Raw genomic sequence first — 16,899 nt, 5'->3', positions numbered from 1 at the left:
GGTGGGGTGGGTGAGGGAGGATGAGGAGAGAGGGTGGGAAGTGAAAGTGAGAAGGCAGGGAGTTTAAGGGTGAGAGGTGAGTGTGGGAGATTCAGGGTGTGTGGGTAAGGGTGAGGGTAGGGGCGAGGTGGGGAGGTGATGGTGAGGTAGATGAGGGGAGTGAGGGGGGCGAGGGTGGAGGGCAGTAAAGCCTCCACACCCGCCGTCCTAAACATTGAAATGCTCATATTTTCCTCTTAGGGTCATTACGGGCGAGAGGAAGGGCCGGGTGTAACTCCTCATTACCCTCCCATCTCCCCCACCCCGCCCCGCCACGCCCAACGCCCCTCACCCGCCACACCTCATCCCCCTCACTCCCCCACACGCCACTTTATGTTCTACCTCTACCTCGTGTCATCTACTCATTCCTCTTATCTTACCTCACCTCCCTCACACCTCATCCCCACACACACACACACACACACACACACACACACACACACACACACACACACACACACACACACACACACACACACACACACACACACACACAGTACCTACTAATCACAAAAAACATTCACAATAACATTCCTACACATTCATGTCTACATTCTTTATCAAATACCAACAACAAACTGGGGTAATAGCCAGGTCAGAGAGTGACTGGTCGACGCCCCCCCCCCACCACCAGTCTTAATGGGCCCCAATCGTGACCCAGCCATCATAAGTGGGGGCCCAGTCGTTATGGGTTAGATTGGGGCCTATTACGTCTAGAGCCAATTTGTCTTGTAACCTGCCAAGTGGGGCACGGGGGAGAGGGGGGAGGAGGGGTGTGGAGAGGAAGGGAAGGAGGGGGAGAAGAGAAGTGGAAGGAGGCGAGGGGAAGGAAGAGAGAGAGGAGAGGAGGAGGAGGAGGAGGATGAAGGGGAGGAGGTGGAGAGGAAGGGGAAGTGGAGGAGGAGAGGAAGGTAGAGGAGAAGAAAGGGGAAAGGAAGAGAGTAGAGGGAAGAAAAAAGGAGGAGGAGGAGGAGAAGAAAGAGGAGGATGGGAGAACAATGTAGGGAAGATAAAGGAAGAGGAGAAAGGAAGAAAAAAGCGAGAGAGTCAAGAAAGGGATGAAAGAGGATACATAATAAAATAAAAGAGGAAAAAACAAGGACAGAGAGAGAGAGGAATGACTCAGAGTTACAAAGTGAACGAAAATGAATAAGGCTAACTTACAGTGAGAAGAGGAAGAGAGAAGGAGGAAGAGGAAGAGAGAGGGAAGAAGAAGAAGAAAAAGAAGAAGAAGTAGGGCATAAACAAGGTAGACAGAAGAGAAGAGACGGAAGGACTCCCCAACACAACATATTATTAATAACTAGACCTGGGACAGCGAGCCGCACACCCTCCTTATCCCTCCTTACACACCTCATTAACGACTCATATCCTCTCTCTCTCTCTCTCTCTCTCTCTCTCTCTCTCTCTCTCTCTCTCTCTCTCTCTCTGGGCTGATCGGTTGAGTCGCAACACAACACAAACTCTAGTGATGTAACCCGACACTTCTCTCCCTCCTTCCTCCACCAATTGTTGTTCTGTACACACACACACACACACACACACACACACACACACACACACACACACACACACACACACACACACACCATATTTACTCCCAAGCCCAAGCTATGTTCCGTAGTATGTGTCCTGTGTCTTGTATCCTGTGTCTTGTATCCTAAGTCACGTGCCATGCGCCACGTGTCCCGAGTTGTGTGTCATGCGTCATGCATGCCGAGTCATGCGCCAAAAACACCTCTCTCCTCCACAACAAAAGACTCATGAAGACGCATTAAGCAGCCGAGGCAAACAATTAAGAGCAATTATGGTAAATGGTTCATAACAGCAGTTTAAATACTAATCACCTGGGCGGGCTGGAAGGCAGTAATTAGTGGAGTGGAAATATCATGGTAATTGTGCCTGGGCGCTAAGTACCTTCATAATGACCCTCCCTGCTGTGACGGTGTGCGTGCGTGCGTGTGTGTGTGTGTGTCTGTGTGTGGTATATGTATACTGGCATATCTCTCTCTCTCTCTCTCTCTCTCTCTCTCTCTCTCTCTCTCACACACATTTTACACTTTTTCTCTTTTCTATCATGTCTCTCCTCTTTTATATTCTCTCCCTCACGTAGAAGCACAATAAACAAAGCTCGACAAAAACAATAAAGTGTTATGACTAAACCGGGCAGCTCACCCCCGGCAGGAGCAGCTCACCCCCAGCAGGCTCACCCCAGCAGGAGCAGCTCACCCCGGCATGAGTAGCTCACCCCCAGCAGCACCACCACCAGCCACCAGCAGGAAGCTCACCACCAGCAGGAGCAGCTCACCACCAGCGGAGCAGCTCACCACCAGCAGGAGCAGCACAGCTCACCCCCAGCAGACAGCTCACCCCCAGCAGGAGTAGCTCACCACCAGCAGGAGCAGCTCACTCACCAGCAGGAGCAGCTCAGGAGCAGCTCACCCCAGCAGGGCAGCTCACCCCCAGCAGGAGCAGCTCACCCCCAGCAGGAGCAGCTCACCCCAGCAGGAAGTGGCTCACCCCAGCAGGAGCAGCTCACCCCCCAGCAGGATTAGCTCACCCCCGGCAGGATTAGCTCACGCCCGGCAGTTAAGCTCCCAGCCACCCCCGCAGGAGTAGCTCACCAGCAGGCTCACCCCAGCAGTAGCAGCTCACCCCCAGCAGGAGCAGCTCACCCCCAGCAGGCAGCAGCTCACCCCAGCAGGAGCAGCTCACCCCCAGCAGGAGCAGCTCACCCCAGCAGGAGTCACCCCACAGGGCAGTGGCTTGCCCCCAGCAGAACAGCTCACCCCCGGCAGGAGAAGCTCACCACCAGCAGGATTAGCTCACCCCAGCAGGAGCAGCTCACCCCCCGGCAGGGTAGCTCACCACCAGCAGGATTAGCTCACCCCCAGCAGCAGCAGCTCACCCCAGCAGGAGTAGCTCACCACCAGCAGGAGTAGCTCACCCCAGCAGGAGCAGCTCACCCCGGCAGGAGCCCACCACCAGCAGGATTAGCTCACCCCCAGCAGGAGCAGCTCACCCCCGGCAGGGTAGCTCACCACCAGCAGGATTAGCTCACCCCCAGCAGGGAGCTCACCCCCGGCAGGAGTGGCTCACCACCAGTGGGATTAGCTCACCCCCAGCAGGACAGCACCCCCGGCAGGAGTAGCTCACCACCAGCAGGATTAGCTCACCCCCAGCAGGGCAGCTCACCCCCGGCAGGAGTAGCTCACCACCAGCAGGATTAGCTCACCCCCAGCAGGGAGCAGCTCACCCCAGCAGGAGTAGCTCAGCACCAGCAGTTAGCTCACCCCCAGCAGGAGCAGCTCACCCCCGGCAGGAGTAGCTCACCACCAGCAGGATTAGCTCACCCCCAGCAGGGCAGCTCACCCCCGGCAGGAGTAGCTCACCCCAGCAGGGAGGAAGCTCACCCCAGCAGGAGAGTGGCTCACCCCCCAGCAGGGTAGCTCACCCCAGCAGGAAGCTCACCCCTGCAGGAGTAGCTCACCCCCAGCAGGAGCAGCTCACCCCCGGCAGGAGTAGCTCACCCCCAGGATTAGCTCACCCCCAGCAGGAGCAGCTCACCCCCCCACAGCAGGAGTAGCTCACCCCAGCAGGGTAGCTCACCCCCCAGCAGCCACAGTGGAGCAGCTCACCCCCCAGCAGATTAGCCTCAGAGCTCACCCCAGCAGGAGTAGCTCACCACCAGCAGGATGCTCACCCCCAGCAGGGTGGCCACCCAGCAGGAGTAGCTCACCCCCAGCAGGAGCAGCTCACCACAGCAGCAAGAGCAGCTCACCCCGGCAGGAGTAGCTCACCCCCGGCAGGAGTAGCTACCCCAGCAGGAGCAGCTCACCCGGCAGAGTAGCTCACCCCCAGCAGGAGTAGCTCACCACCAGCAGGGTAGCTCACCCCCAGCAGGAGCAGCTCACCACCAGCAGGGGTAGCTAGCTCACCCACACCCTGCAGGAGTAGCTCTGGCTCACCCCAGCAGGAGTAGCTCACCCCCAGCAGGAGTAGCTCACCCCAGCAGGAGTAGCTCACCCCCAGCAGGAGGCTCACCACCAGCAGGAGCAGCTCACCCCCAGCAGGAGTAGCTCACCCCAGCAGGAGTAGCTCACCCAGCAGCAGCTCACCACCAGCAAGAGTAGCTCACCCCCAGCAGGAGCAGCTCACCCCGGCAGGAGTAGCTCACCCCAGCAGGAGTAGCTCACCACCAGCAGGATTAGCTCACCCCCAGCAGGGATTAGCTCACCCCCAGCAGGAGTAGCTCACCCCCAGCAGGAGCAGCTCAGCACCCAGAGCAGAGCTCACCCCCAGCAGGAGTAGCTCACCCCCCAGGAGAGCAGTCACCCCAGCAGGAGTAGCTCACCACCCCCCCAGCAGTAGCAGCTCACCCCAGCAGGAGCAGCTCACCCCCGGCAGGAGGCTCACCCCAGCAGGAGTGGCTCCCCCAGCAGGAGTGGCTCACCCCAGCAGGAGTAGCCCACCAGCAAGAGCAGCTCACCCCCGGCAGGAGTAGCTCACCCCCAGCAGTAGCAGCTCACCACCAGCAGGAGTAGCTCACCCCAGCAGGGGTAGCTCACCACCAGCTGGCTCACCCCCAGCAGGAGTAGCTCACCCAGCAGCAGGAGTAGCTCACCCAGCAGGAGTAGCCACCAGCAGGAGTAGCTCACCCCCCAGCAGGAAGACCACCAGCAAGAGCAGCTCACCCCGGCAGGAGTAGCTCACCCTCAGCAGCTTACCTCCAGCAGGAGCAGCTCACCACCCACCAGCAGGAGCAGCTTACCGTCCCAGCAGCGCTGCTTACCTTACCACCACCAGCTGGGTCATGCCACCTGGCCACAACCCCTCCCTCTGTACCTGGCCACAACCTCCTCTCCCTCTATACTTGGCCACAACCACTTCCCCCTCTGTACCTGGCCACAACCCTCATCTATACCTGGCCACAACCCCCATCTATACCTGGCCACAACCCCTCTCTCTGTACCTGACCACAACCCCCATCTATTCCTGGCCACAACCCCTCCCCCTGTACCTGCCACAACCCCCTCTGTACCTGGCCCAGGATGAACTAACTACAGGTACTGCCTCACTTTGACGGTTGAAAAAGAAAGAAAAACAACGCAACTTTTTTTTCCCACTGAGAGTTTTTTATCATTGGGTTAAAACACTACTGGGAAATAAACCAGTCCCTCAAGTGAGAAACATTCAACCAGTTAGATCAGTGAAGGCGTGTCTAGGGGGATGGGAGGAGAGGAGGATGACTAAGCGTACGTCATAAACTCCCCCAACGAGAAAACTTTCGAGGACAAAAACTGAGACCACACTTGAGCCACTTGGAGCAGAAGCAGTTTGTCATGACACTCAGTCCTTGTTACCACACGTCGCTCACCCGCTGATTCAGGCCATCCATCACGTCAATCAGCTGGTGCAGGGGAGTGAAGGACGGCCCTGGGGGTGAGGGTCATGTGAGGCGCCAACTATGATGTCTTACTGAAACACAGAAGAAGGTTTGGGTCTTCCTCGATGTACTTTTACGATACGCTATGCCTGCCCCCACACGCATACGACACACGCACGTACGCATACACCTCAGTAATTAAATCCTCCCTCCAAGACGATCATGTTCCAGATATAAACACCTGGAAACCTTATAACCATTAATGGCATAAATCTTACGGCGTGGAGTTCCTTCCTTAACCGCGCCACCAGCCATCAATGTCCCTCCTAAATCATTATAAATATTGTGAGACTCGAGAGGTTCCCAGGTAAAATTCTCCCATTAACAGCAATGAGAAAACACACCTCACTGGCTCAATTAAGTTGAGAGGTAAGGAGGTGGCGGCCAAAACAGCGTTGAAGATATACCCTGAGATGACGCTCTCTCTCTCTCTCTCTCTCTCTCTCTCTCTCTCTCTCTCCCTCTCTCTCTCTCTCTCACACACACACACACACACGAAGACAAAATTAACATATGAATATTTAAAGACGAGGAGTGTGGGTCAGCGTGAGAGAGGAGGGTAGGTGACCAAAAAGGGCAGGGTGGTGGGTGTCACTGAACCTCCCAAGTCTGACCCTTCACATCTCATTACAGATTTCACCCAAGTAGAGAAACTATGAGGGAGTCTACGGTGTTTGGTAGCCGAGTTTCATTCATAGGTGGCGCGTCGACCCTGGCTGGTGGGTGGTGAGTGGAAGGTAAACAAAAGCGTGGACCTGCTACCTCACACACACACACACACACGACACACACACACACACACACGACACTGTTTATGTTTATATATTCGCATTAGTATTTCGTCGCCTGGCAAATGTTGAAGGAATTGTTTATTAATCTCATACATAAGATGTTCGCGAAGTAAGTAATTTAAATGCACGAAACAAATAATGAAACAATACTTAGATGTGTTGCCAGAAACATGTGTGATGATATGACAAGAAAATAATGACACCTACTACTTACCAACACCACTATTTCTAATCACCATCACCACCACCATCATCATTATCTGTGTGATATTGGTACACCACCACCACCATTATCCGTGAGGTAGACTCCCAAATAAGCGGCGGGATTGATGGCCACGTCCGCTAAAAGCACACACGAGCATCAAAGTATTTAAATATGAGCTTCAACTACCAACTCGGGCCACCAATTGTGACATTCCATAAACTAGTTGTGTGATCGCTGTCGAATTTTGCTACAATGGAGTCAATTACGGGAAGGCAATAATGTGTGTCAGGCAGCAGGCTGGCCATGATGAACCTGCGGCCACTGTGGCGGGAAGCTGGTTGGCCATGATGAACCTGTGGCCACTGTGGCGGGAAGCTGGTTGGCCATGATGAACCTGTGGCCACTGTGGCAGGAGATTGACTGGCCATGATGAACCTGTGGCCACTGTGGTGGGAGGCAGGCTGGCTATGATGAACCTGTGGCCACTCATATAATTACACATTTTGTCATGGCCACACCACAAAGCCATCCACAGCCATACAATGCACAAGGCCAAACAACAGACATATTATTACACGATAAACTGATTCCATTTTTAGATACGACTAAACACGGCCTTACACACACACACACACACACACACACACACCGCCGTGACCTGGCCGGCTGCGACACCTCATTACCAACTACCAATTAATCCTCCCCCAAGACACACAGCATTACAACCACCACCTCACCTTCACGCTGACCTACTGAACCATGGCTGGATCACCTCAAGATTAGACCTCAGCATATTTCACCTGAATTTTAACCACCCAAACGGTAAATTAACTAAAAATAACCTAACCTACTCCCCTAACCTAAACTAACCTAACGTAGCCTAACCCAAGCGAACCTAATCTACCCCCCAGGTTGCGTTAGGGTGGTCAGTCACAGGTGAAAAAACTTGGGCGTGTAATCTTCCAGTGGTCCCAGTGGCGGGTGGAAGCTGGACACAATGCATAAAAAACACAGTAGGGGAGGAAATCAGGTACAAAAGACGCAATCTTGAAATGACAAGGAAATCAGGCTTGAGCCACATTCTCTGAGAGGAGGAGGAGGAATGACACAAGTCTACCAATCAGAAGGAAGAGAGTACATACACCCACCAGGGAGTGACAGAGGACGTCACCTGTTCTGCCAATTAAAAACGTTTTTGTCATGGAAACAGAAACCGACACGGGAAGGGGGATGCTTGGGGGACTCAAATAATGGGTGACGAAAAGTCAGTAGAGGAGGTCTTAAGAGCGGGTGTTGGTCAAGGGTGTTCACGACGCCCCTGTACCGTGGTCAGGAGTGTTTATGACGCTCTGTGCTGCTTCGTGATCTGGGAGGCCTCACCCCCACCCCCCGTCCTGGTAACACATTCCGTAAGCACTTGACAGGGAATCAATATCTTAAAACTGGAGCTCACTAGGATAGCCAGCCCGCCAGCCTGCCCCGAGCCAAGCCAGACAGACAGACAGCCTCGCGTGGCACCTTTACAATTAGTAATATAAATGTTCACACACTTACACAACACACTCGGCATCACCCTAAGAACCAAACTCCAGGAAGGTAATGTAGGTGGCGAGGGAGGCCCCACAAACAGAGGCCCCGGCCAGCTAACAAAATTTTTTTTCAAAGGATATACGCTCTCGGAATCTCCCCCGGACGTGAACGAGGAGTCCTGTGAATATTTCTGCGGGCGGGAGTTCCCAGGGATGTGAGGCAAGAGCACCAGGGTGGTATAAGACAGCGGATGGGAGTACTCACGTTGTATCTGCCAGGAACGTAGATGGGTTGGTCATCGTAGCCGCGGTGCTCCGGGGAAGACGAGTGCGAGGAAGTATGTGAGGAGCTATGTTGTCTCGGCTGTGAGGGGGACGACCCTGCCCCATCACCCTGGTCATCGTCGTTGTGGGGGAGGTGGTGTAGCTCGTGCTGCAAGGAGCGGGCGGGGGAGGCGGGGCGGGGCACCGTCTCCTCCGTCAGTATGGGGTTTTTGACGCGGTTGATGAGCTGCGTCCAGGCCTCCATGCGTAGGTTGTCGAGGTGGTCGAATACGTCTTGGTAGTGGGTACTGAACTCGTCAGCGTAGCGTGAGGCCAGACCCTCCAGCACACCGCGTACACCTTCCTGTAGGAGTAACAACCATAACTGTTACCGCGTTACGTCAACACAACACTTGAGAGCTATTATAGTACACTTAAGAGACCACAAGACACATTCACCCTTAACCTTCACGTTCTCCGGAATAATGTAAGAATGTGGATAGAGGAAACTTTGGGGCTCACGACCTTATTAGGAGACGTTTACAGGACCAAACATTACTTCATATGACAGGAGGAGGAGGACGCTCATTGCTATACTGGACAATATTAGCCTCACACGGTCAATATTTACTGGCAATATTAGAAATAATTTGAAACTCATGAATTCAGATTCCATCAATATTTTGTATCATCAATACCATCAATATTAACCTTACACAGTTAATTATATTGCTATTAAATAGTGACCCTGTGAGGTGCCGTTTAGTAATAAGAGAGAGAGTCTTCAAACACGACCAAAAGCTTCAAGACAATTTTATTTAAACTTTGCATTAATGGTCAACCTCGACTGACTGAGAGACTAGGGTTCACCGAGTCATTGGGACACTGTCTGAAGGAGTTTTCTCTGTTGTGTGAGAGTAACAGGAAGGTATGGTCGTTACCTTCTTACTGTAATGTTTTCTTTACTGACATTGTGTAGTAACAGTGTGTCATGACAGTACAGTACAGTACGTCTACAACATGGCAAGCAGAGACTCATAAGTTATAATTTATGAGTTAAAAACTTTATTTGATAAATACTGAGTGTTGAGACCAGGCAGTGAGAAGAGAAGAGACATTAAAAGTTTCACCAGAATGCACCAACTGAACCACTACACCCAAAACATGTGGAGAGGTGGGCGTGGTTCAGCTCAGCACACACCCACAACAAGCCTGCCGTGGAAATAAATATCTGATGGCTGTATTGACTAACCTTGTTCCTCTTGCCTTATTGTTTACCATTGTTTATATACCTGCATTGTCTAGGTACATTGTTTACTTCTATATTGTATACTTGCATTATCAATTCACACGCTTCATTGTATACCGGCATTGTCTACATACACATTCTGAATCTATGTAGAATTGTATGACTATTTTAATGAATAAAACTGAGCTATCAGGCTACGTCATTTCGAACTAGTTATGTCTCATCTAGGAGTCACTATAATACTTAGGAGAAAAAAATAAGCTGAAATGCACAAACCTTTAATGTGTAAAGAGGGTCTAAAGCTTAAAGCAGACCAGAGTCCGAATGCTTATAGGTTCCTGCGATCTTTGTACCTCCAGCCGGAAGACAAAAGTAACGTACAGGTGTTGAAAAAAAAACTCACCTTAATTAATTCTGGTTTTAAGTGAATCTATCCCTCGGCATGGCCACTTCTAGTGTGTGGCCATTAAGTAAATAAGGTAAATAAGATGTAAATTACGGGAAATATAAATCGTAACGTAAGAACCTTTGTAAATTTGAAAAGTGACATAACGCACTGCAGTTACGTCAGATATAGAGGTTAGGTTAGGTGATACAAGGAGACAATATGGCCGACAATACAGTCAATCACCTTCAATTCCTCAACTTAACTCAGGTACCTACTCACAGATGGGTCGACTGGGGGTACCCGGCTGTAAGCAAATGACCCATAATCCACCCAACCACCGCACCCCCCCCCCCTCACCTCTGACCTTTAATCAACTGTTATCTATAAAGGAAGACAAAGTCGTATACTCAGTTTATTAAAGACTCGTCTAATTACACAGAAATCGAAGTATGACGGACAAACACACAGACAAACACAAGAACGGACAATAAAACAAAATATACTGGTCCAAGTATTCGTCGAGGTAACATACAAAAAACATAACTTACATTAACCCCTCGAGTACGATACATTAACTCCTTAACTACAATGATTTACGAGTATATCCTTGAATACGATCCCTGAGTACAGTGAACTTAATGCCTTGAGTACAATGCCTTAACCCTTGAGTAAAATGACACTGTACTCATGGAGTTTCGTCATTGCATTAAGGGAGTTAGTTACGTCATTGTATTCAAAGAGGTTTAAGAACACTCCAGGCAAGGTACAGAAGCTGCGGCAGGGAATTTAAAGTGTGAGAGAGACACCGCTTGAGCGCAACCTGAAGCAACAACTCCAGCACTAGTCAACACTGGAGCGCTAACAGAGGACCTATATTAAGTGAGAGAATATTAAGGAGCACTTTCGTCTCCCAAAGGCGAGGAACGTTTATTCATCGTGAGTGGGGATGACTCAACTATATGTAGGGAGGTGTGTGTGTGTGTGTGTGTGTGCTGTGTGTGTGTGTGTGCTGTGTGTGTGTGTGTGTGTGTGTGTGTGTGTGTGTGTGTGTGTGTGTGTGTGTGTGTGTGTGTGTGTGGCTGTGTGTGTGTGTGTGTGTGTAAGGGCTGTGTGTTCCAGGAAGGCTTACATGATATACACACAACACAGAGATACATACGAGACGATGAAAAGAGGAGACGGCAAAGAGAAACAAGAAGAGGAGGAAGAAGAGACAGGAGTGAGGAACAAGAAGTAAGAGTAAAAAGAGGCGGCATGAGAGGAACAAGGAGAGGGGGGAGGAGAAAAAGCGAGAAAAGACGATCAAAAGAAACAAGAGATAGAAAGGGTGGATAAGGATGGGAAGAAGGAAGCACAAAGATAAAAATAACTATACAATACACAAAGATAAGTAATTAAAGGGAAGACAGAAAATATGAAAGGACTGACATAAACAAGAACAAGGAAATAAAACAGGAATAGGAATAAAGCAATAATAAGAATGAAAGGATGTTACAGAGAGAGAGACAGTTAAGACGTAAATAGGAAGACGGGAATGAGAAAGGAAGGAGGATAATCTGGAACAGGGGAAGGGCCCGCTAAGAGAGATAACAAGGGAAGGTTGACAGAGGATCGGAGATGGGAGAGAAAAAAATGGGACAGACTGGAATGGGGGAAGAGAGATGTGATAGAAGTGGGGCGTAGACTGTGGAAGGGACATGGATGACGATGACAAGAGGAGAAGAAGGAAGAGGAGGACAATAACAGGTGAGAGGGAGAAACAGGAGGACAGATGATAGTGAAGCAACAATAGTGAAGGGAGAGCTGAGGAAAGTTTTGGGAGAGGGAGAGCAAAAACCATGTGATAACGATGATGGAGAGAGTAAAGGGAAAAGGGGAGACAGTAAGAACCAAAGAAAATGCAGGTGAGAGAGAGAGGGAGACTGGTGGTGGGGTAACTAAGATGAGGGACGCCTGAGAAGTATGATAAAAATGGTGGAGAGAGAGAGAGAGACGAGAGGTAAAGAATGAGAGACACAGAGGAACGGAGATAACACTGGAGAGAGGTTAAAGGGCGAAGGAAACAAAATACCTGGAGCAGCAGTGGGTAGGGGGGGGGCGTCCCTTACTTAGGTTAATTAAGACATGAGGCAGTGAGCGAGGCACCGGCCGCCGGGGACGTGGGAGGTGTGGGGTAAGGGGGTGGTGGGGGCGATGGGAGAGGGGGAGGTTGGGTAGAGTGGAGGGGTGGGTAGAGTGGAGGGGTGGGTAGAGGAGAGGGGTGGGGGTTAAATAACACGGTGTCAGTTTTTCATATTAAACGTATATACAAGAGTAAAATATGTGGGGAGGAGCGTGGGGAGGAGGGGCTGAGGACGACGGAGAATACCTGGCGGGGGGAGGGGGGGTGACGTACTGTACACCCTGGCCCTGATGCACCACCGAGTGTACAACACGTAACTAATAAGAATGATTATTGTTATTCTATGTAGAACAAGTGTCTTATCAAATGACTAGTCAACTAGGAGGCAGTAAATGGTCTACGCTTATATTATATATAAAAATAAGATGGGCACACAGTAAGTAAGTAATTAGGTAAGTAAGTAAGTAAGTAAGTAAGTAAGTAAGTAAGTAAGTAAGTAAGTAAGTAAGTACGTAAGTAAGTAAGTAAGTACAGGTACTCCACCACCACTACCACCACCTGAACCCCTGACTCAGATAAGACCTCCCCCTCCCCATCACTGACCCTCCCACTACCTCCCAGGGCACCTCCCCCCTCCTTCACAATTCACTTGCCTCCCGCCCACAGAGCTGACACAGCAGCACCCTCAGCAGTACACAGCAGGTGCACTGTAGGAAGGAAGATTAATAGCAGGCGGCGGCCAGTAATAATCTGACTTATCAGATTGTCACCCGGGAAGCTTGGTCAACGAGACATGAGTCATGGAAGTACGTGAAGCTCCCGGAATTGACGCCAGACAAACGCCAGGTGGATGCTAGGCCGCCCACCTTGGCCCACCTACACCCGCCTCTCCCTCTACCGTTACTTATGGAGACATTGTCGTCTGTATAAATACATCGAGCATCTTTTAATAATAATAATAATGATGATGATAACCACAATAATATTAATAATACAACACTAATACAAGTAACACTAAAACAACAATAATAATAACACCAAAAAGGAATCACTTTATCATCTTTACATAACCATCTTACCCAGTTATCTTAGCCAACACACGTTAACTTTCAACTTCCGTAATGTGTATGTAAAGAAACGTAACTAAAGGAGGCTCAAGAGGAGACAAAAAAAGGGGAGATAAGAGACAAATATGACCGAGAAAAGACGAAAAAAAGAACAAAGAGAGAAACACAACGTAAAGACATAAAGAGGAGTGTGGAGATAAAAATTACCTTAACAGAACAAAGGATCCAAAAAAATCATGAAAAGATGCCCAAAAAAATCTAGTGAAGAGAGAGAGAGAGAGAGAGAGAGAGAGAGAGAGAGAGAGAGAGAGAGAGAGAGAGCGCAAAAAATACACTGAAGACAAAAACAAAAACGTTTCTTGAATATATTAAAAACAAAAAGTAATGAGACAAAAAAGTACATAAAATAGCGTGGACAAAACAACATGATACATAAAATAGCATGGAGACAACAAAACAAGTGTACAAAAATAGCGCGAAAACAAAAAAGTACAAAAAATAGCCTATGTCACCAAAATACAAAAATATCATAAAACAAAAAAAAAACTACTCCAGGACAAAATAAATAAATAAATAAATAAGTAAATAAAAAATAAATAACCGGAAACAAAAAACAAAATTATAACTCAGAAGGGAGGGAGGGTAAATAGTACTTCTGTAATTGAAAAAAAAATACTAAAACAATACAACAGAGTAACATAAAACATTAAAGAAATAAAGAAATATAATAATACAAAAGTTTATACATTACAAACATATCAGTTGTAGTTTAAATACAGGTGATACATTGTATAATAATAATTCAAGGTATTTATTTAACACATATATACATTTATACACCGGTAGAGTTCGCATAATATAGGAATATAATACTGAAGTTGATATAGACATTATATAGACATTTGAACAAAGGATTTAAAAATATATACACACATTTAATAGCACAGGCATTTAAATAATATAAACCTATAACCAACAGGAATGTATATTATAATCATTTTAATAACTTGGGAATTAAAATAAAAGACAAAAGGAAGATAAATACCGAGGGAATTTTTATATATAATTAAGAGAAGTTTAAATAAGAGAGCATTTGTACACGGGAGCTTTTGTTATGTTAATAATTAAGCAGCACTTTTAACAAGGATGGTGGCGCAGGGGGGTGTACCTGCCACTGTGAGGTAAGGTAACGAGCCTCTCTCTCTCTCTCTCTCTCTCTCTCTCTCTCTCTCTCTCTCTCTCGTGGACCTATTTCATATTCCTTACTTAAATATGGTAACCCTTCCTCCCTTGATCTTATAGCTTAGGTTAGGTTAGGTTAAGTGCAAACAGGGAGTGTATACAAATGTGAAGTGAGTGACAACAGAACTAGGGGATCTATACACACACACACACACACACACACACACACACACACACACACACACACACACACACACACACACACAAGCTCTTTCAATAAACCGTTAATTATTATTATTATTATTATTACACACACACACACACACACACACACACACCTTAATGTTCACTGATAGTCACCCTCCTCCACCCTCTACACCCATCCTGTATATTGTGTCACCCTCCTCCACCCTCTCACCCACCCTGTATGTTGTGTCCCCCTCCTCCACCCTCCCCGTGTGTCGTCTCAGCCGCCCTATCGTACACAGTCGACCCTGAATGCCCCCAACAACTTCACCAGAATCTCACGCTTGACGGAGCCTATAGATGGAGTCATGTACAGTCGCTAAGAAAATTCCCGTCGCCTCTCCTGCTAAACCAAGAACCCCTAGATTAAGACTCGTGAACCCGAAGCAGTAGACATTGATGTATTATCCTGTTCATTAATGCTTCGGATTCATGAGTGTGAATCTCGGGGTTCGTGGAGAAGCAGAAGAAGCGACAGGAATTATCTTCGCGATTGACCGATGGTAGGACAGTCACAGAAGATTTCTCTCCCCATCACTCCTCTTCCCCTCACTCACCCCCTTACCTCTCCTACCCCTCACTCGAAATTACCCTTAACCCTCCCCTCTCCACCCCCTGGTAGGATGACAGACAGCCATACAAACACTCACGATCAGGTAGATAACGCGTCCAGGTAAAGATGGTGAGGGTGAAGCAGAGCCAGCAACACACACCTCACCGCTCCATCACGACTCACACCACTACACCATTACCCCAACTCCTGGTAGCGGAGATCAGTTGCTGGTAGACGTCCTGCTTCGGTTACTCCCTCAACCCGGCCGGCTGTTAACCCCCTATAAACTAAATCCTACTAGATAATTTCTTACGGAACTAAATCATCTCATAAAAACAAAAGCGGACAACATCACTCCAGCTCAACCTTATAAACATGTTGACTAATGCACTGTTAGGTTGGCTTAAGTAGGGGGTAACTGTATAACAACCTGCTGCCTCCTCACACATGACCCGGCCACTGATGACATGAATCACTGGTATTTTACAACCCAAGTAACAGGTTAGAATGAGGAGTTGCTCAACTATGGACTCAAAAGGCAACTTGCAAAATAGGGAGAACACAACACAATTATGGTTACCTGATGGAAGACTGAGTAACACAGGCTCAGGATGACGTGGATGTGACTGACACTCATAACTCTTATATTAGGTGGTGGTGTTCAGTGTGTTTCTTGAGGTGCACCATACCACCTGTGTCCCCCTCCTGTGTCATGTTGCTGCGTGAGGCACTGTACTGGCACCATATACTACGAGCGTGTCAAACCAAGTGGTGGTGGTCAATGTAAGAGAAGGGCAGGGGGAAAGGGAAGGAGGGTGTTGAGGAAAGGAATGGGGAAGGGAAGGGTAAGGAAGATGGTATGGAAAGGAAGGAGGTTGAAAAAAGCATATAGTGGTAACAAAGGAGGAAGTGAGGGACATTGGTAGGAGAGGAGGGTGAGAAAAAGCAATAGTGGTAACAAAGGAGGAAGTGAGGGACATTGGTAGGAGAGGAGGGTGAGAAGAAGGTAATGATGGTGATGAGGAAGTGAGGGACATTGGTAGGAGAGGAGGGTGAGAAGAAGGTAATGGTGGTGATGAGGAAGTGAGGGAGTAGGAAGAGTTACTACCGAACATACACAAGACAACAAGTCGTCCATGTTGGCACGCGGGCAGAGGTAGTGTGGTGGTAGTAACGGAGGGAGGGAGGGAGGGGGGGTGATTGTAGTGTGGTGGTAATAAAGGAGGGAGGGAGGGGCGGGTGTAGTGTGGTGGAAGTGACTGAGGCACGCAGGGGAAGGGTGGTTGCAGTGTGGTGGTAGTGAGAGAGGGGGCAGAGGGGGCGAGTGGTGGTAGAAACAGGAGGTGATAACAGCAGGGGGTGGAGGGAGGGAGACACTAATACCATCATAAAGCTTCACATTAGGGCGGGTTCCTCGTGTGGTCGGGGCCGCCAGCCAGCCCGACCCATCACCTCACTGGGGCAAGATTCATATACTACAACATGCACTTCATGCCACAATCTGATGCCAGTCGAAACAAGTTTTTGCCTCGTAAACGACAGCGTCTCCTCGATCTGGGAGCCGACACGGTCTTCATATTTTCGACGCACATGTTACAAATGTGGCCATGTTTCAGCGTGCCCTCGTGCCCGGGGGAAGCAGAGGAGCTGAGTCTCTCCTCCAGCAGTAATGACGCGAGACAAACTCACACGTCGCACTTTGTCTGGTCGAGGGGAAGTGACTTAGTAATTCCCCGCCATCATTATGTTTTTTTCCTTGCGTGACTGGTACGGTGGTCCTAAAAGTGACAAATACACAAACAAATACAGTTTTTGTCT

The 16,899-nt window shown here is 49.0% G+C and overlaps 1 protein-coding gene across 1 annotated transcript in view; it reads right to left on the bottom strand.

The window, feature by feature from the left end:
* LOC121875855 overlaps nt 1-16,219 on the bottom strand; it is a 202,731-nt gene extending 186,512 nt beyond the window's left edge. Inside the window, exons 1-2 of the mRNA XM_042380560.1 lie at nt 16,199-16,219; nt 8,276-8,638 (exon numbers count right to left, since the gene is read on the bottom strand). Of these exons, the coding sequence (XP_042236494.1) occupies nt 8,276-8,638; nt 16,199-16,219 (384 nt within the window). The remainder of the gene's footprint in view (nt 1-8,275; nt 8,639-16,198) is intronic.
* Between the last annotated feature and the right edge of the window lie 680 nt (nt 16,220-16,899).

This window comes from Homarus americanus, unplaced genomic scaffold, assembly GCF_018991925.1.
Source record: "Homarus americanus isolate GMGI-L3 unplaced genomic scaffold, GMGI_Hamer_2.0 scaffold24588, whole genome shotgun sequence".
NCBI classification, from domain to species: domain Eukaryota; kingdom Metazoa; phylum Arthropoda; class Malacostraca; order Decapoda; family Nephropidae; genus Homarus; species Homarus americanus.
The sequence above is the reverse complement of the archived record's forward strand: the minus strand, read 5'-3'. Positions and strand labels throughout refer to the sequence as shown.